Source organism: Crocodylus siamensis, chromosome 4 (assembly GCF_052110815.1).
Source record: "Crocodylus siamensis isolate JL-2025a chromosome 4, ASM5211081v1, whole genome shotgun sequence".
NCBI lineage: Eukaryota > Metazoa > Chordata > Crocodylia > Crocodylidae > Crocodylus > Crocodylus siamensis.
In genome coordinates this window covers 144,108,801-144,133,347 of record NC_143398.1, presented here as the reverse complement: position 1 = coordinate 144,133,347, position 24,547 = coordinate 144,108,801, and the positions used below count along the sequence as shown (strand labels likewise).

General features: G+C 47.4%; 1 protein-coding gene across 1 annotated transcript in view; it reads right to left on the bottom strand.

The window, feature by feature from the left end:
• The window catches only part of LOC149866686 (ephrin type-B receptor 5), a 118,443-nt gene that overhangs the window by 368 nt on the left and 93,528 nt on the right, over positions 1-24,547 (bottom strand). The window contains exons 7-16 of the mRNA XM_090044015.1: positions 19,089-19,213; positions 17,782-17,944; positions 16,916-17,030; positions 11,448-11,503; positions 11,212-11,331; positions 10,503-10,750; positions 6,228-6,443; positions 4,950-5,099; positions 4,625-4,818; positions 3,324-3,479 (exon numbers count right to left, since the gene is read on the bottom strand). Coding sequence (XP_089900141.1) covers positions 3,324-3,479; positions 4,625-4,818; positions 4,950-5,099; positions 6,228-6,443; positions 10,503-10,750; positions 11,212-11,331; positions 11,448-11,503; positions 16,916-17,030; positions 17,782-17,944; positions 19,089-19,213 — 1,543 coding nt within the window. The remainder of the gene's footprint in view (positions 1-3,323; positions 3,480-4,624; positions 4,819-4,949; positions 5,100-6,227; positions 6,444-10,502; positions 10,751-11,211; positions 11,332-11,447; positions 11,504-16,915; positions 17,031-17,781; positions 17,945-19,088; positions 19,214-24,547) is intronic.

The window sequence follows — 24,547 nt, the reverse complement described above, 5'->3', positions numbered from 1 at the left end:
ACAGATGAGTAAGGATCTACCCTCTTGGCGATTTTGTTTTTTTGTGGAAAATGAAAAAAAAAAGCAGTTTCTGTGAACCCTGTGAAAATAGCAATCCCTGCAATTTGGTATGCAATTGCCAGGAAAAAAAAAAATTACTAAAAATAAAATACTGACTCCCCAAGTGTGGCTTGTTTCTAAGTGCACCAGCCCTGCCTGCCCTCACTCTTGTTTGGCCTGCTGGGTAGAAGACCACTGGGATGACAAACAGCAGAAGGATGTTTCTCGGGACCTGTGTTCTCTAATATTTCAACCCCACCTGCAAAACAGTTGGCTTCAAACTTTGTTTATACAGCATGGTCAGACCCCCAGGTGGCCACAGGTCTCAACACTGTTGTCTCTCCCTAACCATTCAGCAGGACTCTCTGCATGGTAAATAGGGTCCTTATGGAACCAGTTTTGGCTGGCCCTATTCCTCCCTACCAACCCGCATGAAAGGAAGCCCCCCCAAGGTTCACTACCCAGTCACATGCTAATGTGCTTCATATGCATATGGCTTGTGGGTGCACTCTCTCACTGAGGCACCATGGGAGGGCAGCCAAGTATTCCAGGATGTACTGATGCCAACTCACTTGTGCACAGTGCTGTAGCAAAGGGTGTGTGTGTGGGGGGGAGAGGTGGGGGGCAAGCGAGGCGACTGCCCTGGGCACCAAAGTAAAGGGGCACCAATAAGTGCTGCCCAGCTGGGGCGGGACACAGGATGGAGCCACGAGCAAGTGGCTCACCTGGGGGTGAGGCATGTGAACAGGGGAAGGGCAGCTCCTGCTGCTGCGTGCACTTCTGGGTAAGCATGGGGGGTAGGTGCCCCCCAGATCTGTGTGTGGGGCAAAGGCAAGCTGCCACTGCAGGCTTTGCCCTGGGCACCAAACTTCATTGCTACGGAACTGCTTGTGCAGCACCATGATTCCGCAAATACACCTGAAAAAGGGCCTTGTGGAAACACACATCCCTCCCATGTGCTCTACGGGATCAGGCAACTCTCAAACTGGTCACAAATGCACAGCAGTTACTCAGAGTGTAAAAAAGGCCTAAGAAAATGTTATGTTGGGGTGTGGCCTTTCTCAGGACTGCTCTCTCAAATATCCTCTGTGTTCATCATAGAAAATGAGGGTTTGAAGGAACCTCAGGATGTCACCTAGTCCAACCCCCTGCTCAAGGCAGGACCATCCCCAACTAGATCGTTCCAGCCAGGGCTTTCTTGAGCCAGGCCTTAAAAACCTCCAAGAATGGAGATTCTACCATCTCACTGGGTAACTCGTTTCAGTGCTTCACCACCCTCCTAGTAAGAAGGTTTTTCCTAATATCCAAACTAGACTTCCCTTGCTGCAATTTGAGACCATTGCTCCTTGTTCTATCATTTGTCACCACTGAGAACAGTCTAGCTCCATCCTCTTTGGAACCCCGCTTCAGGTAGTTAAAATCTGCTATGAAATCCCCCCTCAGTCTGTTCTTCTCCAGACTAAATAAGTCTAGTTCCCTCAGCCTCTCCTCATAAGTCATGTGCTGCATCCCCCTCACCATTTTTGTTGTCTTCCACTGGACTCTCTGACTTGTCCATGGCCTTTCTGTAGTGGGGGGCCCAAAACTGGACACATTACTCCAGATGTGGCCTCACCAGTGCAGAATAGAGGGGAATAATTACTCATCTCAATCTCCTGGCAATACTCCTACTAATGCAGACCAGTAAGCTGTTCATCTTTTTAGCAACAAGGGCACACTGTTGACTCATATCTGGTTTATTGTCCACTGTAACTCCCAGGTCTTTTTGTGAAGAGCTGCTGCTTAGCCAGTTGGTCCCAAGCCTGTACCAGTGCATGGGATTGTTTTGTCCTAAGTGCAGGGCTTTGCACTTGTCCTTGTTGAACCTCATGAGATTTCTTTTGGCCCAATCATCCAGTTTGTCTAGGTCACTCTGAATCCTAGCTCTACCTTCCAGCATATCTACTATTCCCCACAGCTTGGTGTCATCTAAGAACTTGCTGAGGGCGCAATCCATCCCATCTTCCAGATCGTTAATGAAGATATTGAACAAAATAGGCCCCAAGACTGACCCCTGGGGCACTGCACTTGATACCAGCTGTCAACTAGCCCTTGAGCCATTGATCACTACCCACTGAAAATAGTAATCCAGCCAGTTTTCTATCCACCTTACAGTCCATTCATCCAACCCATACTTCCTTAGCTTGCTTGCAAGAATGCTGTGGGAGACCATATTAAATGCCTTGCTAAAGTCAAGGTATAGCACATTCACTGCTTTCCCTGCATCCACAGAGCCAGTCTTCTCATCATACACAGCAATCAGATTGGTCAGGCATGACTTGACTTGCTCTTTCTGAATCCATGTTGACTGTGCCTGATCACTTTCTTCTGCTCCAAGTGCTTAAAATGGATTCCTTCAGGACCTGCTCCATAATTTTTCCAAGGACTGAGGTGAGGCTGATTGGTCTGTAGTTCCCCTGGATCCTCCTTCTTCCCTTTTTAAAGGATGGTCACTATATTTGTCCTTTTGCTGTCATCCCAGACAACCACCCCTGATCACTCCGAGTATTCAAAGCTAATGGCCAGAGGCTCTACAATCACACCAGCCAACTCCCTTTGCACCCTCAGATGTATTGCACCCAGCCCCATGGACTTGTACATGTCCAGCTTTTCTAAATAGTCCCTAACCTGCTCCTTCACCACTGAGAGCTGTTCACCTTTGCCCCAAACTGTGCTGCCCGGTGCAGTAGTCTGGGAGCTGACCTTGCCTGTGAAGACTGAAGTAAAAGAAGCAGTGAGCACTTCAGCCTTTTCTGCATCATCTGTCACTAGGCTGCCTCCCCCATTCAGTAAGGGACCCACACTTTCCCTGATCTTCCTCTTGTTGCTAACATACTTGTAGAAACCCTTCTTGCTACCCTTCACATCCCTTGCTAGCTACAATTCGAATTGTACTTTGGCCTTCCTGATTTCTCCCTTGCATACCTGAGCAATACTTTTGTACTCCTCCCTAGTCATCTATCCAAGCTTCCACTTCTTGTAAGCTTTCTTTTTTGTGTTTACGTTCTCTGCTAAGCCAAAATGGTCTCCTGCCATATTTGCTATTCTTCCTGCATATCGGGATGGTTTGTTCCTGCACCCTCAGTAAGGTTTCTTTAAAATACAAGCAGCTCCCCTGGATTCCTTTCCCCTTTAGACTGACCCCCCAGGTGATCCTGTAGGGGCTCCCTATTCTGCCTGCCCCAGCCCTCCACGGAAAGCCCTGAATTCTCAGTGCCCCCTGCGTCCAAGCTGGCTCTACTTACTCTAGTGTCATGCGTGAGATGATGTCAAATGTGGTCAGACCAGCCTGGTCAAAATTCTCCTTGTAGCGGCCCATCTTGATGGCGTCCAGCCATTCATGGGCACTGGTGAGTGAAGGGAAGTCTGGGGGTGAGTTGCTCAGCAGGGGCTGGGATGGCCTGCAAAGGAAGCGAGTTCTCAAGGTTAACGTGGCCAACAACTATCAGCCAACCATAATACTTGGTTCAGGTGGCCTCAGGGAGATGGAAGACAAATCCAAAGCCATATGGAACATGGATGGACATTGATATATACTGCACCCCTGTCTTGGCAGCTATGTAATCACCTATCTGAGGTTCTGGGTCCACATTGTCAACTTCCTAGCCCTCTAAAAACATCCAGAACATGCTGCTGCATCCTCAGTGGTTCCCTCCACACCAGACCCAATCACAGAGACCAGTGGGAAAGCATGCTCAGTTGCCTTGGGCTCTTCAGCACTTGCTAGAACCTGATATGCTGGCTTGCTGAGGGCTGTGGAGGCTTTCCCATACCAGTGAAATGGGGCAAATGGAAGGTAATCCCACATCAAAGCCCTGCAGCTCTCCAGCTGCAGGACCAGTTCCCCTCCATGAGCTGCACCCTTTCAAATAAACAGCAAGCAGCTACCTACAGGGTACAGAGCAGTTCTTAAGAGCTCTAGCACTATCCTCCATCAAAGAAAGCACCGGTGAAGCAGTAGCCAAAGGCCAAAGAACCCAACATTTCCAGATGGGATCTTCTGGTCTTCCTGCCCTTTGAGCCTGCCCCAGGCTAAAAATCTCTTTATATATCAATGTTTAATAAACTGAGCACAACCCTGAACTCTCCCCTCCCCCAGCCATGGACTGTGCTGCATGGGGCAGAGGCTTTATACCCATGGGAAAATCTCTCTGGGCCAGCAGGACGTGTTTCCGTCATCAACTCTGCAGCCATCTAATCCTGGCTGCATTCACCCCCAGGGACCTCCCCGCTGCTGACCTCCTGCATCTGGTTTCATCAGGCTGGGAAAAGCAGATGGGAAAATATCAGATGCAAGAAACATGCAGATCCTGGTTTCAGCTGACAGTTCCCTTTCCTCTGTACCCTTCCCGCTGGGTACCCCTCCTCATCCTGAGATCACCCCCAGCCCCAGCTGGAAAGTATACCAGGCCCTGGTTACATTCCCACTTTTTTCTGCCCAGTTGATCTCTGCCTTTAAATTCAATCCCTGGCCCCCCAAATCTTGCTTAGTGCTTATGGTCCCAGCCTGCATCCCACATGCCCCCTGCCCATGGCTCTGTCTCACCTGCTGCTCCCTGTGCCAGTGGCTTTGAGAGCAGAGGGCTTGCGGATCATCTTGTCCAGAGCACTAACTATCTGTTCAAATTTGGGCCTCTGGATTCGCTCCTTTTGCCAGCAGTCGAGCATGAGCAAGTGCAAGACAGTGGGGCAGTCAGGAGGTGGTGGTAGGCGATAATCCTGGTCAATGGCATTAATTACCTGCAGGAAAGAAAGAACCATTTCAGGACAAAGGCTTCAGGCACAGCCACACACATGGGCCTGTGCTCTCTGTAGGGCAAGAAGGGTATTCCTGACCTGCTGCAGACCTTTCTCAACCTGCCAGAACTTACATCCTGGTTGGACATGTCCCAGTATGGCCTCTCGCCATAGGACATCACTTCCCACATGACGATGCCATAGCTCCACACATCACTGGAGGATGTGAACTTCCGGTACTGGATGGCTTCAGGGGCAGTCCAGCGAATGGGGATCTTGCCACCCTGAAGAGCAATGGGACAGGGAAAGCAGATGGGAGAGAGAAAGTAGATAGTCAATGAGGCATGGAGATAGTCGTTTGAGGTCAGCCTGGCCCAGTACATGGGGGTCAGCTCTTGACTGATCTGGTGTTGGCTAAAGTTGTGCTTAGGGCCCTAGCCCATCCTGTTCACATGACCAGGAACAGAATCAATCCTATTGCCCAATGGTGTTTTGCCCCAATGGCTGGGTTTCTCTTAAGGTTACGAGGGAGTGACTCCCATTGTAAGTCAACTGGAGTTGGCCATATGAAGACCCCTTGACTCCTTTGAACGTTCCAGTCCCTCTTTCTCCTCCTCCAAGGACACATGTTCATGGTGAGAAGCTCCTGATTTCCTTCTTCTTCCCACCTGACCCCCCACCTGCTAGAATAGCCAAGCACTCCCTGCTCCTGGCCCTGCTCAGACCACGTGACCCCAACTTCTGTCTCCCCCCTCAGCTGCTGGCTCTTCATTTGGCCTTTGCTCCCTGGGAGGCAACCCCCTGCCCCTGTCCGAGTTCTCCTGCAGTGAATACAGGGATGTGTCAGATCTTCATGTGCCATGACTGGTTTAGGTGCTGCTTGTTAGGGGTCGTCTTAGTAGGTATTTTATCTCTAGCAAGAGCCTAAATGCTCCCCAAAATGGAGGCAGGAGGGGATTTCAGTCTGTGATTTCTTCCATCTATGGTCTTTCTGCTGTGATGGTCAGCCAAAGGGCAAGTTAATGCCAACTGCAGTTGAAGAGGCTTGTCTCTCATCTCACAAAAAACTGCACTGAATCCTCTCCAGGTTATTTGGCAGAGGTGATCAGAATGCTGTGACTGTTGGTTACTACTGGTCTGGGCTGGATTGAAACTGGTGAACCCAAGGGGGAAGGGTGGTATCCCACAGAACAATTTCTCCAGCTCCCCCAGGGTGGAGGATGGGCTGAAACTGGTATGGCAGAAGCAAAAAGCTTGTTACCCCTTGCCTGGTATCCATGACCTATTGCCAGTTCTGCAGGTTAGGTGAGCACCTCCAGGTCTATTACACGAAGCTAACAGTGCAAACATGATAGGTCTGTGTAGTGCAGCTGGAAAAGGAGACCCTGAATCACTCACCACCCATCACTCACCAGGGCTCCAGTATAGGTGGGATTTGAGGCATCATCTTCCAAGAAGCGGGACAAACCGAAGTCTGACACCTTGCACACGAGGTTGCTGTTGACCAGGATGTTGCGGGCAGCCAGATCGCGATGCACATAGTTCATGTCGGAGAGGTAACGCATGCCAGCTGCAATCCCCCGCAGCATTCCCACCAGCTGTAGTACACTGAACTGGCCTTCCTTTTGCTGCAGGTGGGGAGAGAGATGCACAAGGACACCAAGAGATTCAGGTCTTCCCAGGCACTGGACATGCAGCTCTTCTCCAGTAAAGAGAAGCACTGACCAGGGAGATTGAGAAGGGGGTACGTGAAGTAAGAAAGCAATGTATGGCTAAGTTCAGTTAAGACTTGCAGGAACAAAACAGACACCAAAAAGAAGTAAGAGGCTCACAAGTGGTATCACATGAGACCCCCCCACTTCTGAAGATAGAGCTCTTGGGCAAACATCAACTCCTAGTTGCTGAGGCTCAGTGTGCACTCCCCTCCATGTCAGCAAGATACCCTGGTGACATGGCAAAATACTCCTCTGAGGGCTGCTATTCTCATCTGATCTATATAGCTGGGCTCCAACCCTCCATGCCCTTCCAAATCTAGAAAAACCTATGCACGACTGTGATAGGATTAATGGCAAATAATCTCAATAAAGAGATGATGCAGCCACACCAAAAGCAGAAAAGTACATGTGCTCATGTGGGGGGGGAGGGGTCATAAATTCAGTCAAGGGAAAAAAAAAACCTCTGGAAACTCTTAACAGTCCAGAAATGCACTATAACTGACTGGAAACTTTACAGTTTAAAGAAAGAAAGAAGTCCTACCATTTTGATGAGATGGGTTTTCATGGGGCTGAAAGTGTCCTATGGAAGGCAGCTTGAAAGCCACCACACTGGGAGAGTGTGTGCAAGGACAGTTCAGAATGACAGTAGGCACTGAGCAAATGGGAATACTTTAGGCTGAATATAATATATTTATGAACTAAGGAGGGTCTCTTGGACTATGGTGTTTCCACAGGCCTGTGAACTTATTTCCAGGGTACTGCAGGGACTAGCAAAGGAGATCTCAGAACACTTGGCACTAATATTTGTGCAGTTGTGGGAGATGGGTGAGGTACAAGATGACTGGAAAAGGACCAATGTAGTTCCCTTCTTTAAAGAAGGCAAAAAGGAGGATCTTGAGGCCTGGGAAGTTACTGGAGCAGATTATAAGGGAGCGTATTTACAAGAATCTGGATGAGGAAAGGCTGATCACAGGTAGCCAACATGGATTTACTAGGAACAAATTATATCAAATAAATCTGATCTCTTTCTTCAACAACGTAACTACTTGAATGGATGAAGGGAATGCAGTGGGGATGGTGTATCTGGGCTTCAACAAGGCTTTTGACAGTCTCATTTGACTTTCATATAAACAAATAAGAGAAGTAAGAGAAATGTGCACTAGATAAGACTTCTGTAAGATGGATGGACAACTGGCTTAATAGCCACAAGCAAAAGATAATTATAAAAAGATTCATGTCAGAATGGCAAGTTTTGAGTGGAATCCCACAGGGGTTTTTCCTGAGCCCAGTGCTGTTCTATGTGTTTATTGATGGTTTGGATGCTGGCATAGAAAGCTTCTTGGGCAAGTTTGTAGATGATAATAAACAGGGAAGGACTGAAAAAATTTTGGAGGACAAGAGTGCAATTCAGAAGAACCTTGACAAATTGGAAAGCTGGGCTGAAGCTAATATGATGAAGTTCCATGCTGAAAAATGCAAGGAGCTACACCTCAGGAAGAATAATCAAAACACAATACAAAATTGGTGATACCTAACTGGATGGCAGCACTACAGAGAAGGATCCAGACTCAATATGAATCTGCAGTGTGATGTAGCTGCACAAAAGCCTTTAGGCAAGGCTTTTGGTATGGTCTTCCACAGCATTCTCGCTAGCAAGCTAAGGAAATACAGGTTGGATGAATGGACTGTAAGGTGGATAGAAAACTGGCTGGATCATCAGGCTCAAACAGTAATAATCAATGGTTCAAAATCTAATTGGCAGCTGGTACCAAGCGGAATGCCCCACGGGTTGTTCCTGGGGCAGGTTTTGTTCAATATCATCATTGACTTGGAAGATGGGATGGAGTGCACCCTCAGCAAATTGAGGATGGCATCAAGCTGGGTGGAGAAGTTGAAATGCTGCAGGATTGGGCTAGGATTCAGAGATATCTAGACAAATTGGAAGACTGGACCAAAAGAAATTTCATTAAGTTCATTAAAAACAAATGCAAAGTCCTGCACTTAGGACGGAACAATCCCATGCACCAGTACAGGCTGGGGGCTCTCTGCTTAAAAGCAGTTCTGTGGAAAAGGACCTGGGAGGTTACCATGGACAATAAGATTGATAGAAGCCAACAGCGTACACTTGTTGTGAAGAAGGCTAACAGCATATTGTGCTATATTAGTGGGAGTGATACCACGAAATTGAGGGAAGTGATTATTCCCAGAGGCCACACCTGGAGTACAGTGTCCAGTGTTGGGCCCTCCATTACAGAAAGGATGTGGACAAATTGGAGAAAGTCCAATGCAGGGCAACAAAAATGGTTTGAGGACTGGGGAACATGACCTATGAGGACAAGCTATGGGAACTGGACTTATTTAGTCTGGAAGAAAAAAGTCATGAGGGGAGGGATTTAATAACTGCCTTCCACTACCTGAAGTGGGGTTCCAAAGATGATGGAGCTAAACTATTCTCACTGGCAGCGGGTGTCAGAACAAGGAGCCATAGTCTCAAGGTGCAGCAAGGAAAGTTTAGGTTAGATTTAGGGAAAAAAAACATTTCACAAGGAAGGTAGTAAAGCATTGGAATGGGTTACCCAGAGAGGTTGTGCAATCTCCATCCTCCATCTTTGGAGGTTTTTAGCACCCAGCTCTTTCCTTGGCTGGGTTGATCTAGTTGGGGCTTGTCCTACTTTGAGCAGGGGGTTGGACTAATTTTCTATGGTTCTATGAAAAAAGGAATGCAGTTTGGAGTTGTTTCAATAGAAGGATTAGGTACAAGACACAGGATGTGATAGTGCCTCTTTACTTGGCACTGGTTAAGCCTCATCTAGTGTACTGTGAAATTTTTGGCTCTGTATTTTAAAAAGAACACAGAGAAGTTAGGGAGGTACAGTGATGGGTGACAAAAATAATAAAGGACTTGGAAGGCAAGTTGTATGAGAAGAGGTTGAAGGAGCTAGGCATGGTCAGTTTGTAGAAAAGGCAGTTTGTAGAAGAGACATGATAGCAGTGTTCAAAACACCTGAAAATCTGCTATAAAAAGAAGCATCTTTGCTCTCATGCTGTAGAGATCAGAATGCAGACCCATGGCTTGAATTTGCAGCAAAGCAGATTTAGATTGACTATCAGAAAAATGTAATTGTCAGAACAGTCAGGCAGTGGAGAAGACTGCCTGGGAAAGCTATGGACTCCTCATCCTTGGAGGTGTTCAAGAAGAGGTTGGACAAGGATTGGTCAGGGGTGATCTAGGAGCCTATACTTCACTATGAGTACTTCCTATGCTTCTGGGCTTTGCTGGTGGCCACATGGGGCTTGGAAGGAATTGCTTTCCTCTCTTGTGGCTGCACATCATGGGTTGTTTTGCTTCTCAAAAGCACTGAGTGTTGGCTACAGCCAACAAGACTGGGGTATGCCAATGATCCTGCTGGGGCTTAAGCCCAGAGGTTCCTGGCTAGAGGATCTTGTTGCTTTGTTCCAGTCACCATATTTGGGGTCAAGAAGGAATTTTACCTCATTGTCAGATTGGTACAGATTGTGGGGGTTTTGCCTTTCTCTGTAGGAGGGGGTGGGGACGTCTTCCAGGGATCTCTCAAGTGTATTTTAAGAGCCCTTGCAACAGCAGGACACTGACCACCATGTTCCCCCTGCCTTACTTGTGGCAGAGTAGCGTGTTATGCCTTGTAGTTTGTAGTTTTATAAATAGGTTAGACAATGGATTTTTATAGGATGGGATGATCCTGTTTCTGGCAGGATGTTGGACTAGATGACCTCTGAAGGTCCCTTCCAGCTCTGCTTTTCTTTGATTCTCAGTGTGTTGGCCAAAAAGACGCTTCAGTCAGTGCCTCAACATTTATCTTCACCACACCCCGAGGATATTGGCCATGAGACTGACAGACACAGAGGAAGAAGATGGACAGGTGAAAGGATGGAGCTGACAGACAGACACAGACAGAGGTGAAGGTAGGTGAGAGAGAGTCCAGCTTGTGGTACCCTGAGGAAAGAATCCAGCGATCCATTCTCCATGAACTCGGTCACAATCATGACGGGCCGGCTCTTGGTGACCACACCTTCCAGGCGGATGACATTAGGGTGCTCAAACTGTCCCATGATGCTGGCTTCACTCAGGAACTCCCGCCGCTGTTCATCCGTGTAACCAGACTTCAGGGTTTTGATCGCTACAGTGTATTCTCGCTTCCCTGGAGGCTTCAGGCGCCCAAAGCATACCTCCCCGAACTCTCCTGCCAATGGAGGGAAGAAGCATAGCTGGAGAGAGGTGGGAGGGACACTCCTAGATTTTCTTGATGGGCCACGGCCACAGCAGATAGACTTCAGAGAGGGAAATGCCAGGGACTATCAGGGACTACGGCTACTTAAAGGGTTTGCAGCAGGATAAAATTCTTGATCAATGCTCATTTAAATCAGAGAACAGTTTGGAACACAGGGGGACCTAAAAGAGCACGTGACTTGGCTTCTCAGCACTGACTCTGATGTGGGCTTGGACCAAGACTGAAGTCTAGGCAGGTGTTAATGTTAAGGCAGAGTCCAATCAAGACAGAGGGTAACTGTACTGAACCATGCAGTGTGCTAGGAGGCAGGGTTGGTTTTGGCACCCACAGCAGGTCAGCAGTGCGTTGAGTCACATCAAGAGCTGCTAAACTATGAACCAAAAACCTGGGGCTTGCCATCTTGCCCATGTTACCTGAACCAATGACTTCCTCAATCTTGATGAAGGAAACATCAATCTCCTTGGCAAACTCCCGAATTGCCTCATTGGGGTCTTCATAGGTGGAGGGATCAATGTAATACTTCACACCAAGTCCTGTGAGGGAGAAGAGACATCCAAAATATGACCATAACCAAGCCCAGATGGATACAGGTGCGAGCAAGCCCTGCAGAGAGACAGATGCCTACTACTTATCCTGGGAGAACACTTACCTCGTGTACTGATGTACTGCTGCAAGCGGTCTGTGTATGGGGTCTCTCGCCTCTTACTGCAGGGCACAAAGAAAGAGGAAGTCAGGGCCAGCAGAAGAGGTACCTTCAAGGAGCTGGGGGTGAGCTCTCCAGTGGAAAGGCAGACTCAAGGACTCAATTAAGTCAGGAAATGAAGAAACAAACTATGGTTCCAGACTGCCCACTGCCCAATTCAAAATTGTTTCCTACAAGTCACAATTTTTATTGGTGCTGGGTCCAACCTAGTTTTCATGTGACAAGTGAAAGAGCTTCTACCTTCTCCCTGAGATACGATTCCACAGATGAAGACAACTATTTGGAAAGCTTGCCCTTTATTTCATCCTATGATTGCAGGTTATTTCCTCCAGCACTATCTCCTTGATCAAGGAATTTCCTTGATAATTCCTCTCCCTCCATGGTTTTACACTTGTCAAATTGTTCTTCTCTTAGACACCATGTGCCCAGACTACATAGATGTAATTGTTCTGACCTTTCCCCATATATCCCATGGTGGACGACTTGAGACCCTCTGGGTTAAAATCCATGGGGAACACGGCACAGGGGATACTATGGTGGGGGTCTACTACAGACCCCCTACCCAGAGTCAAGACCTTGACCAAGAGTTCACCAGGGAATTGGCTGAGGCCGCACAATCCTGGTGTATGGTTGTCACGGGAGACTTTAACTACCCAGACATCTCATGGGAGGAGCACTCGGCCAAATCCGAGCAGTCATAAAGCTTTCTCTCATGTGTGGACAACCTCTATCTGATGCAGGAAGTCTACAGGCCAACAAGAGGTAAAGCGCTGCTTGACCTCGTACTGGCAACCAGGACGACCTAATCAGCAACCTAACCATCAAAGGAAAGCTGGGTGACAGTGATCATGAACTGATCACCTTCACCATCTGCCATAAAGCTGGCAAGTCAGTCAGTAATACAGAAGTCCTCAACTTCAGGAAAGCTGACTTTGACAAGCTAAGAAGGCTTGTCAGAGAGACCCTAAAAGGCCACAACCAAATGGAAAGGGGATCTCAGGACGAGTGGTTGCTCCTCAAGGGAGCAATCCTGGATGTGCAAGCAAAGTCCATCCGGTCTCAGAGGAAAGGCAGGAAAAGGGCACAGCATCGCCCTTGGCTCTCCAGGGAACTGGTGGACCTCCTGCATCTTAAAAGGAAGACCTACAAAGGATGGAGGACTGGAACCGCCACCAAGGAGGAATACTCTTCTTTAGTCTGGACTTGCAGTGAGCAAATCAGGAAAGCCAAGGCTGCGATGGAACTCCAGCTAGCTGCAAATATCAAGGAAAATAAAAAGTCCTTTTTTAGATATGTGGGGAGCCAGAGGAAAAGCAAGGGTCACATTGGACCCCTGCTAAACCGGATGGGGCAACTGATAACTGATGCCCAGGAAAAGCAAACTTGCTAAATGGGTACTTTGCATCAGTTTTTCATCAGCCCAATGGGACAGGGAGGCCTGGGTGAGGGAGACTCCTTGCCCTCCATCAAAGCTGACCTCGTGAAGGAACACCTTGACAGGCTGGAGACCTTCAAGTCAGCTGGCCCTGATGAGTTATACCCAAGGGTACTCAGGGAGCTGGTGAGCATCATAGCTCAGCCCCTGGCACAGATCTTTGAGAGTTCTTGGTGCTCTGGTGAAGTGCCCAATGACTGGAAAAAGGCTGATGTGGTGCCTATCTTCAAGAAAGGGAGGAAAGTGGATCCAGCTAACTACAGGCCCATCAGCCTGACCGCTATCCTGGGGAAAGTCTTGGAAAAGATTATCAAGGAGGCCATCCTTAATAGACTAGTTGAAGGCAGTATCCTGAGGGATACCCAGCATGGGTTTGTTGCGGGTAGATCTTGCTTGACCAATCTCATTTCCTTTTATGACCAGGTGACTTATCACCTGGACAAGGGGAAAGAGATCAACGACATATACCTCAACTTTAAAAAAGCTGTCAATCTGGAATTCCATGATCACCTCTTGGCTAAACTGGCTAACTGCGGCCTTGACGTCACCACGATCCACTGGCTGGGGAACTGGCTCTGTGATAGGACCCAGAGGTTGGTGGTCGATGGGAACCAATCGTTTTGGTGCACTGTGACCAGTGGGGTCCACAAGGCTCTGTCCTAGGGCCTATACCGTTTAACATCTTCATCAATGATGCAGACACTGGTGTCAGAAGAGGACTGGCCAAGTTCGCCAATGACACCAAACTCTGTGGTAAAGCATCCACACCTGAGGACAGGAGGGCGATCCAGGCGGATCTGGACAGACTCATGAAATGGGTGGACAAGAACCTGATGGTGTTCAGCACCGAAAAATGCAAGGTTCTCCACCTTGGGAGGAAAAACCTGCAGCATCCTTATAGGCTCGGTAGTGCTACGCTGGTTAGCTCTACAGATGAAAGGGACTTGGGGGTCATGGTTTACCACAAGATGAACATGAGCCTTCAGTGTGATGCTGCGGCTAGTAAAGCAAGCAAAACGCTGGCTTGCATCCATAGATGCTTCTCAAGCAGAGCCAGGGACATCATTCTCCCACTGTACTCGGCTTTGGTGAGGTCACAGCTGGAGTACTGTGTCCAGTTTTGGCTCCATAATTCAAAAGGTATGTGGAGAAGCTTGAGAGGGTGCAGAGAAGAGCTACACGCATGATCAGAGGTCAGGAAAACAGACCTTATGATGAGAGGCTGAGAGCAATGGGGCTATTCAGCCTGGAAAAGCACAAGCTCAGGGGTGATCTGGTGGCCACCTATAAATTTATCAGAGATGCTCATCAGGATCTGGGGGAACGTTTGTTCACCAGAGCCCCCCCAAGGGATGACAAGATCGAACAGTCACAAATTCCACTGTGACCAATTCAGGCTGGACATAAGGAAAAACTTCACTGTCTGAGCCCCCAAGGTTTGGAATAGACTGCCACCGGAGGCGGTTCAAGCACCCACTTTGAACATCTTCAAGACACATTTGGATGCTTATCTTGCTGGGATCTGATGATCCCTGCTGACTTCCTGTCCCTGGGGCAGGACTTGATGATCCCTTCCAGCCCAAATGTCTATGAAATCCTTCCCTTATTTGTTCCATTGCTCTTCTCAGACCTGCATCCACCACTTATTTTTCTGGTAGAATAGTACCCCAAATTGAACACAGTCTGACAGACAGGAATTCCCAGCTCCCTGCTGTATGATGTTGTGATGACTCTTGTGTTTGCAGCTGTCATACTCTTTGCAAAGATGCATCTAATTTCGATCCTCTATTGTCTTTGTCAACATCACTGCTTCTTAAGCTTCCTTTTCCTGCTGAGTATGTGTGTTTCAGGTCATTTCCCCCCAGGTGTTTTAAATAAATTTTACAAGTTACAACTCATTTTCTTATCTTTCTGCTTATATTTCTAATTGCTTTAAGTCACTTTATATTACTTTCCTGTCTTCACTGGCATTCACAGCTTCTTCCAACCTGTCCACTCCATTACCATGCTACCTTGCAAACTCACCTAGGTCATATTAAATAAGACCAGGCCCAAAGCCTAACCCCACAGTATGCCAATATGTAGATTTCCATAAACACAACCCTCTGCTGATAATCCTCATCCTTGGGTTCTAGTTCTTTAGCCAGTTTTCAATCCACATCATTCCTTTTATCCAATCCTACTGGAAACTGAGAGTACAATTTCATGAAAGGTAATATCACTTTGCTTTACTAAACTACAGATAATTAATATGTCTCCAGCCATCCACTAACTGTAATTCTATCAATCAAAAATATTTGTGCACCATTATTCAATAACATCGTTGCTGACTTTGTATGTTTCTGTAACAGCTACATAAGTGCATGAGTTATTTTTCTCTTGAAATGTACTCAGACATTTTCCCAAGGATAAAAACTGGCCTTACAGGATGATAACTGACAGGATCCTTCATTGTTCTTTCAAATTCTGAAGGTCAGTTTTACATTTGCTTTTTTCCTTAGGCTTCTGATATCCCTCTAGTTTTCTATCATATTTCAAAAATGAATGTTAGATTACATGGGTAATCCCTCATGCAATAATTGTATATTGTCAAGAAAATGTATATTGACATTTTCACTGTGTAATATATATTTATAATATATGTATTTTTTTTCAGATATAAATCCAGTCTTTTAACAGCTGTTTTTATAAGGGCTTCTTTTTTTCTAAATGTCCAAAGGACATTTACAATAACAAAGGTTTGAGACATCAGCCATTTCCAAGCCACTATTAATTTCACTACTTCTCTCATGTACATATAAGTGGACCTACTTTTCTATGGCATTTCTTCTTCCACAGATATATTTATAGAATACTTTTAGTCGCCTCCCCAGTGACAGCTTTGGCTCATATTAATTCAATTTTCTTTTTTTTTAAAAAAAATAAATGCTTTATTGAGTTGTGCACATATTATCACATATTTCCAATGTAACATAAAATTATATTTTAACAATTCAGAGATACAAAAGTGGTCTACAGTGTAAATATAACATTTCTAATTCTTTTCTCTCCCAAACAAAAAGAACCTCCCCCAGAAAAAACACAAAAGAAACAAATGTTAAAAAGGTTAACCACCCCAGAAATAAACAAAATTAGGTTTAGTTTTCTACAATAGACTATACAGCTATACACGTACTTTGCTATAAACTGGAAGAGAAGCTAAAATATCCCTTTTTGCAGGAGGCACAAAAAGGACCAAAGACACAGAAATCCACAATGGGGAGTCTAAGAACATAGTTCAAACCTGGGTGAATCTCAGTGGGCACACGTAGATGGGTTCTTGTTTTTCACCTTTGAAAAACCCCCCATGGCTCAGTGTCACACCCCAGAACGCATCTATTTTTTTCCTATTGTCTTCCTTTTCTTTTCCTTGCAAATGGTGACCAACTCTCTACACTCCCGTCTATCTGCCCCATTCTTTTGAGTGCAGCAGTGAGGATTGCTTTCTCTAACCCACATTACTAACACTGAGTCTCCACACTGCCATGGAGGGTGCAATTTTGTATACTTTTTCAAATGAACTCAAGTCTCTTGAACCTTAGCTAATTGCACTTTGGGGCTCCCCAGCTGCCTTCCACATTAGTAGATTTTAATACTTCCTCCCAGCAGTTTCTCTGTTTGCTAGATTTGTTCTCCAGTTTTCTTGGCTGCCATTTCAATCTCTGGGCTGCCAAGATCCAGTGATCACTGCTTGTTAGTCTCCCTGTTGTTCCCCATCCATTTCCCCATGAGGGTTTTACCAACAGATTGGGCCCTCTGAGGGGAAAGATGGATGGGGTTTTTGCTCGAGGTAGGGCAGAGCAAGACAGGATCTACAGGGCACTTGGATGACTGCACAGTAGTACTGGGTTTCCCCTGGGGTAGGGCCAGGGAGGGATGGGTAAGAAAGCTCCATGGACTTGGGTGCAGGTGCTGGGCACAAGCAGGTTAAGGGATTCACCTCTTGAAGATGATGGCAAGGATGGCAATGGCAGCAATTACCAAGAAGGCTAGCCCACCAAGTGCGGAGCCCACGATCAGCGGCAGTCGATCCTGAACCATCTCTGAGCGCTCCCCTGGCAAGGGAGACACACGTGCAGAGGACACAGGCTGTTAGCATTTCTTGCCTGTTCACCCAAAGAACAGCTCCAGCCCCCAATCCACATGAAGCAACCTGATACCTCCCCCACCCTCAGACTGGTACTCCCATCACCTCCTTCAGCCTCTCTGCTCTTTCCTTTGCTCATCTCCCTCCCTCCCTCTCCTGGAAAGCCTGTCTTCCCTCCATCCATTTCTCCTGCCTTTGCCCCAAATCTGATGACTCTGAAGCAGCCAGCTAAATCTGGTGCCTGGGCTGAGTCCCTCTGCCACTCTTCCTCATTTGTTCAGTTTACTGGAGCACACGTAAAGAGGTCATCCTGACCCAGCTCCTTTGATCCCAGGCACAGAGCTATCACCAGGTGACACATTGTTTTATCCATGAATGGAGGGCAACCCTGCCAAGCACAGGGTTTTGCCTGTGAATATATGTTTTGGTTTGCATTGGATAAGTAACCCTAAAAGAGTAGCATGCAGGTGTACAATGTGAGTAGGGATGTAAGGCAGAGGGATGTTGGGAACATGAGCCACTGGGCACATGTAGAAGTGTGTGCAGGTGAGAGCTATGTCCCTGCAGGCATGAGGTTGGGAACACGGAGACATAGAGAAGCAGGGCTGGAAGGGACCTCTGTGGATCATCTAGGTCCTCCCCTGCCACCTGAGGCAGAATCATCCCTATCACTGTCTAATCTCTTAGCACAACTAGACATATGCAGGTGCAGCACTCACCTCCTATGAGGGTTTGGAAATACATCTTGCCACTGTATGGCCCATAACCCACAGACGTCTTAGCTCGCACCTGGAAGGCATAGATTTTGCCTGGGCTCAGGTTTGAGATGGTTGCCATGTTGGTCTCACTGGTCAAAGTAAAGGAGTTATCTTCATCTTCTGCCTGCAACCCAATCACTGATCAGTGGAGGTGACAAATGTGAGATCCCATCCACCTTCAACACATCTCATGAAACAAGTATAATTTCCCCAAAAATAGTTCTTGCTCTGTGGCCCCCTGCTATCCCAGCTATGGGCTTTCCACATAGCTCCGCTAATGCGTCTCATTCCTCACTCCAATCCCAGGTGTCACACTTGGTATTACACTTTCCCATAGTGAGATGCCATTCATCTCAAAAATCTTCCAACCTGTCCTGAAACATTGCCTCCTGTGACCACTTTATCAGCCAATTCCCTCCCAGAATCCATTGCAACAGCATATGCTGTGCTGCACAATAGGAGGAGCTGTACTGGAGGAGACACTCCCTGCTAGAAGGAACAGTCATGTATGATTGTGTATATGTGTCCCAGTGGGATGAGCAGAGCTGAGGAGGGGGAGTTGGCATGAATCACTCTACAAGCACCTTCCACTGTACCCAACAAGCTTCAAGTTAGGAGACATGATTGACATGGGTGGAGGATAACCACACTACCCCATGTGCCACCCTGTAATGGGTGGCATAATACCTAATGAACAGCAGACAAGACCTGACACTATCCTATGCCCTCACCTAATACATTCCAAACTTCTATGGGTCATCTATACAGCAGCACTGATGAAAGTCAAAGGGACAAGCATTCCTCCCCACAAGGGTTCTTGGAGATTTCGATTCAGCCAAAGAAGGGGATGCCTAGATATCTTATGGGATTCTCCTTTGATGTGCCACTGCTGTTGAAATGAGTCTGACCCCTCATAGCGAAAAGTTTGAGAACTGCAGGTCCCTCTGTTATAACCTGAATTCAGCAGCCCTAAGTTTTTCCAAGTGGGTTTTATCCCAGCTCCTGGCTGAGCCAGTGATCTTTCCTCTGTCGACCTGTGTCCTCTAGTTTACTCAGCTGAAAAACACTGATGGGAGATGCAATGTTATATGTGCCTTTCATGTCTCAGCTTTTCCTCACATTTCCTCTCTCTCTACATCTGAAGTGTCTCCGTTCCCCTTGCTCCTTTCCATTTCCAGCTGAACTTCCATCTAGAGAGGTTTCCCTTTCCTTGCCCCATGCTCACCCTGGATGGCAGCTATCCCTTCCTTCTTCTTCCCCACACTCACCTTGTCAAAATAGCGCAGCTGATAGTCCAGGATGATCCCATTGGGCTGGTCGGGCTGTGGCCAGGAAAGTGTGATGCTGCTGGTGGTGCGGCTCACCTGATGCATCATAGGAACTGCAGAGGGGACTAGAACAAGGGAGAAAGGGAGAGGGCAAAGTGGAAATGACAAAAACTTACTAAGAAGACATCATTTAATTGTGTACTGGTAATTTGTGGTGTCAGCATGCATTTTGGCCCCTCTTTTCCCTTCTCTGGAGTCTCATCATGAAGGATGCCAACAAGGTTTACAAAACAACCCAAAAGACATGCAGGGACAATTTCACTCTTGACTGAAATATAAGAGTGGGAGTTAAAGACAGAAAGTGAAAAAGAATCCTACTTCCATCTGACAGTGCACCGGGAATTTTAGTCATCAGAAAGAAATGACCTGAAGCATAATTTGGTCAATTCTCTGAGGTGGAGACTGCAGCTCTTACATAAAAAGTCACAGGGTCCTTATAGACCATGGTGTTCATGCTACAGCTGTGACCCCCTGTAAAGAAGAGAGAAAACCAGAAACAGAACCCAAGATCTTTGTTCTCCCGGGCCCCAAGTTACACTGCCTTGACAGTACTAGAGGCAGCAGAGACCCTGGATGAGAAGAGCTGGAATCACAAAGTGCTTCTTTGATATGTCAGTACCTTCGTCTAGAAAAAATCTGACTGCATCTATGAGCACTCGTGGTGCTCTGGTGAGGTGCCGGAGGACTGGAAGAGGGCCAATGTGGTCCCTATCTTCAAAAAGGGAAAAAAAGAGGACCCGGGAAATTACAGGCCAGTTAGTCTGACCTCAATCCCGGGTAAGCTCTTTGAAAAGATTATCCTGGCACACATCCAGGAGGGCCTTGCGGGGGAATGCATGCTCAGGGGCAACCAACATGGGTTTATCAGTGGCAGGTCTTGTCAGACCAACCTGGTGGCCTTTTACGATCAGGTCACCAAATCATTAGACGCAGGGGTTGCTGTGGATGTAGTCTTTTTGGACTTCCGGAAGGCTTTCGACACTGTCTCTCACCCTGTCCTCATCAAAAAGCTGGGAGACTGTGGTGTCGATGCCCACACGGTCAAATGGGTCGCCAACTGGTTGGAGGGCCGCACCCAGAGGGTGGTAGTGGATGGGTTCTTCTCGACCTGGAAGGATGTGGGCAGTGGGGTTCCGCAGGGCTCGGTCCTCGGGCCTGCACTGTTCAACATCTTCATCAGTGACTTGGATGAGGGGGTAGAAAGCACCCTGTTCAAGTTTGCTGATGACACTAAGATGTGGGGGGATATGGGTGCACTAGAAGGGTGCAATAGGCTACAAGCTGACCTTGACAGGTTGCAACGGTGGGCGGATGAGAATAGGATGGGGTTTAACACTGATAAGTGCAAGGTGTTGCACATGGGGAGGAAGAACCGGCACCACACTTACAGGTTGGGGAACTCCCCTCTTGCCAGCACGGAGACGGAAAAGGATCTTGGAGTCGTCATTGACTCCACGATGAACATGGGCCGGCAGTGTGGGGAGGCAGTCAAGAAGGCCAATCGTACCCTGTCATGCATCCACAGATGCATCTCGAGCAGGTCCAGGGAGGTGATCCTCCCCCTCTATGCGGCACTGGTCAGGCCGCAGCTGGAGTACTGCGTCCAGTTCTGGGCGCCACACTTCAAGAGGGACGTGGACAATATGGAAAGAGTTCAGAGGAGGGCCACTCGTATGATCAGGGGTCAGCAGGGCAGGCCTTATGAGGATAGGCTACGGGACCTGAACCTGTTTAGCCTCCACAAGAGAAGGTTAAGGGGGGACCTTGTGGCCTGCTACAAACTGGTCAGGGGGGATCAGCAGGTATTGGGGGAGTCCCTGTTCCCCCGTGCGCTGCCAGGAGTGACCAGGAATAACGGTCACAAACTGGCGGAGGGTAAGTTTAGATTAGATATTAGGAGGCGCTACTTCACAGTCAGGGTGGCTAGGGCCTGGAACCAGCTTCCAGGGGAAGTGGTGCAGGCTCCTAGCCTGGGGATTTTTAAAAGGAAGTTAGATGAGCACCTTGCCGGGGTCATCTGACCCCGGTGCTCTTTCCTGCTAAGGCAGGGGGTCGGACTAGATGATCTACCTAGGTCCCTTCCGACTCTAGCTACTATGAAACTATGAGTCTAGTGGAAAACAGACGTGGGGGAAATCCACCCCCCCACACACTCCTTGCCATTACAGCCAGTGAAATCAGCAAGAAATTCTCCATTGAGATGGGGAAGGGGAGTGCAAGGTGTGATGCAAGGAGCTCAAAAAGTAGCTCGAGGTGGGGTGTTCTAAACAGCAGGGTCGGGGGTCAGAGACACTTAATTTTTTAAGCCAATCCTATGGCAGCTTGGAGCTCGACTCATAATCTTGACTCACAAGAGCCTGGCAATACTGTTCTCCCCCAACCCCATTTAAACTAATTTCATTGTGGGTTGGGGAACAAGAAGTTGTCTGGGTTAGAATATGTCCCATTAATTCAAACACACATCATCTGGTTTTTGTTTTCATTCCACTTTCCTCTGAAGTGCTAGACATTAGCCATGGCTGATTGTTCAGAGACTGCTGCTCCCAACAGTACTGGGAATACTGAGAAATCTCTACAAAGCCACACTGGTGGGGTATTGCTTATATGCTTGGGCCAAATTCATCATCAGTTTGGGGTTTTCTCCAGGTCAGGTTGACAAGGACCACAGGGTGGAGTTGTGAGTGGGGGATGGGAAGCAGGAAGCCTTTTACATTATCTATAGCATGAAGCATGTTCCACTTAGAATCATCTGGGTTTATTTTACCCAACAATTTCCCTTCCTTACAGTAGCCTGAACATTCAGAGCACCTGCTCTCTTCACTTGATATGCTTCAGAGATGTAAACGCTTTTTGAGAAGGTATTTTGTAGCTGTAGTGTGTGCGATGGCGCAGAGAGGATGACCTAATGGATGCTTTTGGACAAATGCTTGCCTGAAAATGCAGGGGGATAGGATGGCTGGGTGGTTTCTTTCCAGCCTTACATCTTTATAAATTAGATTAAATTACATGAGTTTGTCCAGCTGTCACTTTCCCCTATTTTTAATAAAATCACCAACACCACATAGATTTCACAGACATTAGGGCTGGAAGGGACCTCGTAAGATCATTGGGTCCAAGCCTCCTTCCCCAAGGGCAGGAAGTCAGCTAGGCAACAAAGGATCCCAGCAAGATAAGCATCCAAATGTTTCTTAAAAGATGTCTACTGTAGGTGCTTGCACCACTTCTGAGGGGGAGTCTATTCCAGACCTTGGGGGCTCGAACAGAAAAGAAGTTTTTCCTTATGTTCAGCCTAAAATGGTCTTGCAGGAGTTTGTGACTGTTGGACCTTGTCATCCCTTGGGGTGCTCTGGTGAAAAGGCATTCCCCCAGATCCTGATGCACACCCCTTATGTACTTATCGGTTGCCACCAAGTCACCTCTGAGCCTGCACTTCTCCAGGCTGAAGAGTCTCATGGCTCTCAGCCTCTCTTCATAAGGCCTATTCCCTTGCCCTCTGATCACACGCATGGCTCTCCTCTGGACTCTTTCAAGCTTCTCCATATGTCCTTCCTGAATTCTGGAGCCCAGAACTGGATGCAATACTCCAAACTGCAGCTTTGCCAAGGCCAAGTTCAGCAGGAGGATGACATCCTGGGTCTTGCCTGAGATGCATCGGTAGATGCAAGCCAGAGTTTTGCTCACTTTGCCAGCCGCAGTATCACATTGGTGGATCATACTCCACACTAAGGTTAACAGGCTTACCCAAATGTTTGACAGTAGGCATGCGCACATGTATTTTGCAAAAGTGGAGCCATCACACATGGTTTGTCTTCCAAAAACAACCCATGAAGCAGGGCTCAACGAGTTGCAGAGATGTCTGGAAAATGGATATCTAGCCCTGCAAAAAATGTGTTTATGGAAGGGGAAAAAAGTCTTCAAAATTGGGAGAATCCTTTGTTGTTGTTCTTAAATAGAGAAATTCTTCACAGGGGAAAATAACCAGAAAAAAGCCACTGCCTGAGGACTGCTTTACAAGTTTCCATTTTGGCATCTGGCTGCCTACAAGGCTCTTGCCAATCTGGCTTTCTTCTTGAAGCCACAAAATGCAATTGACAGCAGCTGTCTAGACAGATAACTCTGGGAACATCATTTGGATTTTCCCAATGCAAAACCAGGTTTTCAGCAAAACTAGAAGGGTCCCATGAACATTTTTTTTATTGTGGGGGAGGGGTAATGGGGCCCTTGCCCCATTACTGATGGGGGGAAGGAGCCGAGGCCCTGCTGGCTAGTCCAACTCTGTAAACAGACTTAATTGCAAAAGAGGACACCCCAGGTGTAGGCAGTGATTGGCAGGCCTGGTGTGGAAGCAGAGGGTCAGATGACTCAGGGGGACAGTCAAAAAGACCCAGGGCTTGGGCCAGAAGTGGCAGTCTATAACATTAAGCCGTGGCAGACAAGCTAACTGTGAGGGGAAAGGACCCAGAGAGTCTGGAAGGCAGGGTGAGGCGGTCAGAGTCTAGAAGTGAGCCATGCCAGCAACCTTGCTGCGCAAGTAATGAACATTTTGGTTACAGAGGAGGAAAAGGCATTTTTCATGTGAAAATCATTCAAGTGTAAAATTCCCAGCCGTCCCACCTTATGTCCCAGACAATAGGTGCGCATGTGGGATGGGCAGAGTGAAAGTTGGGGATGTTTGGTAAGCAAGCAAGTACTGCAGAATGGTTCCTTCTCTTTTCCCAGCCTCATGAGAGATAAAAGGATAGTTTTTCATATCAAACAAGGCAGAATTATTCAGGAAGAAGCAAATCAAAGGAGCTTTAACCAGCTGAGGCAAGCAAGAGCCAGTTAAACATGTAAATGAGACACGAAGGTGAGGTAAGAGTAATAATAAAATTCTTCACGTCTTCCCTACCCTTTGATATCTACCGCTTTTCTTTCAAACCCAGCTCTGCATAGATGGGAACCATTTTTCCCACCACTGGAAAATAGCTGGCTGGGACAGAACATGGTGACTGTTAAAACAGAGCACACAGACCCACCCTAGATGGTGCCCCCAAAGCTCCCCAAGCAAGAGTTCAGGATACAAATGAAAGACACTGTATCAAAACATCAATGCAATGAGAGCTTTAGGGCAGTAGATGGTAATCACCTGATTGCTGTTTGACCAAGAAACCTTCTATTTCTAAAAGAAAAAAGACAGGGGACCTTTTTAACTACTTGTCACGTGCACTTTCAATGCTTGGGAAAGGGAGCAGCATTCGCCCTTGACCCTGCAACCACACACCATGCACAGGCGGGCAGAGGCATCGCCTTCATCCATATGCAGTCAGGTTGCTACTTACAGGCAGGAATTCCGTTTTTCCTTATGATCAATATCTCCTGCCCTTTCTTGCTTCCTCCACACAGTTTCCATTCCTACC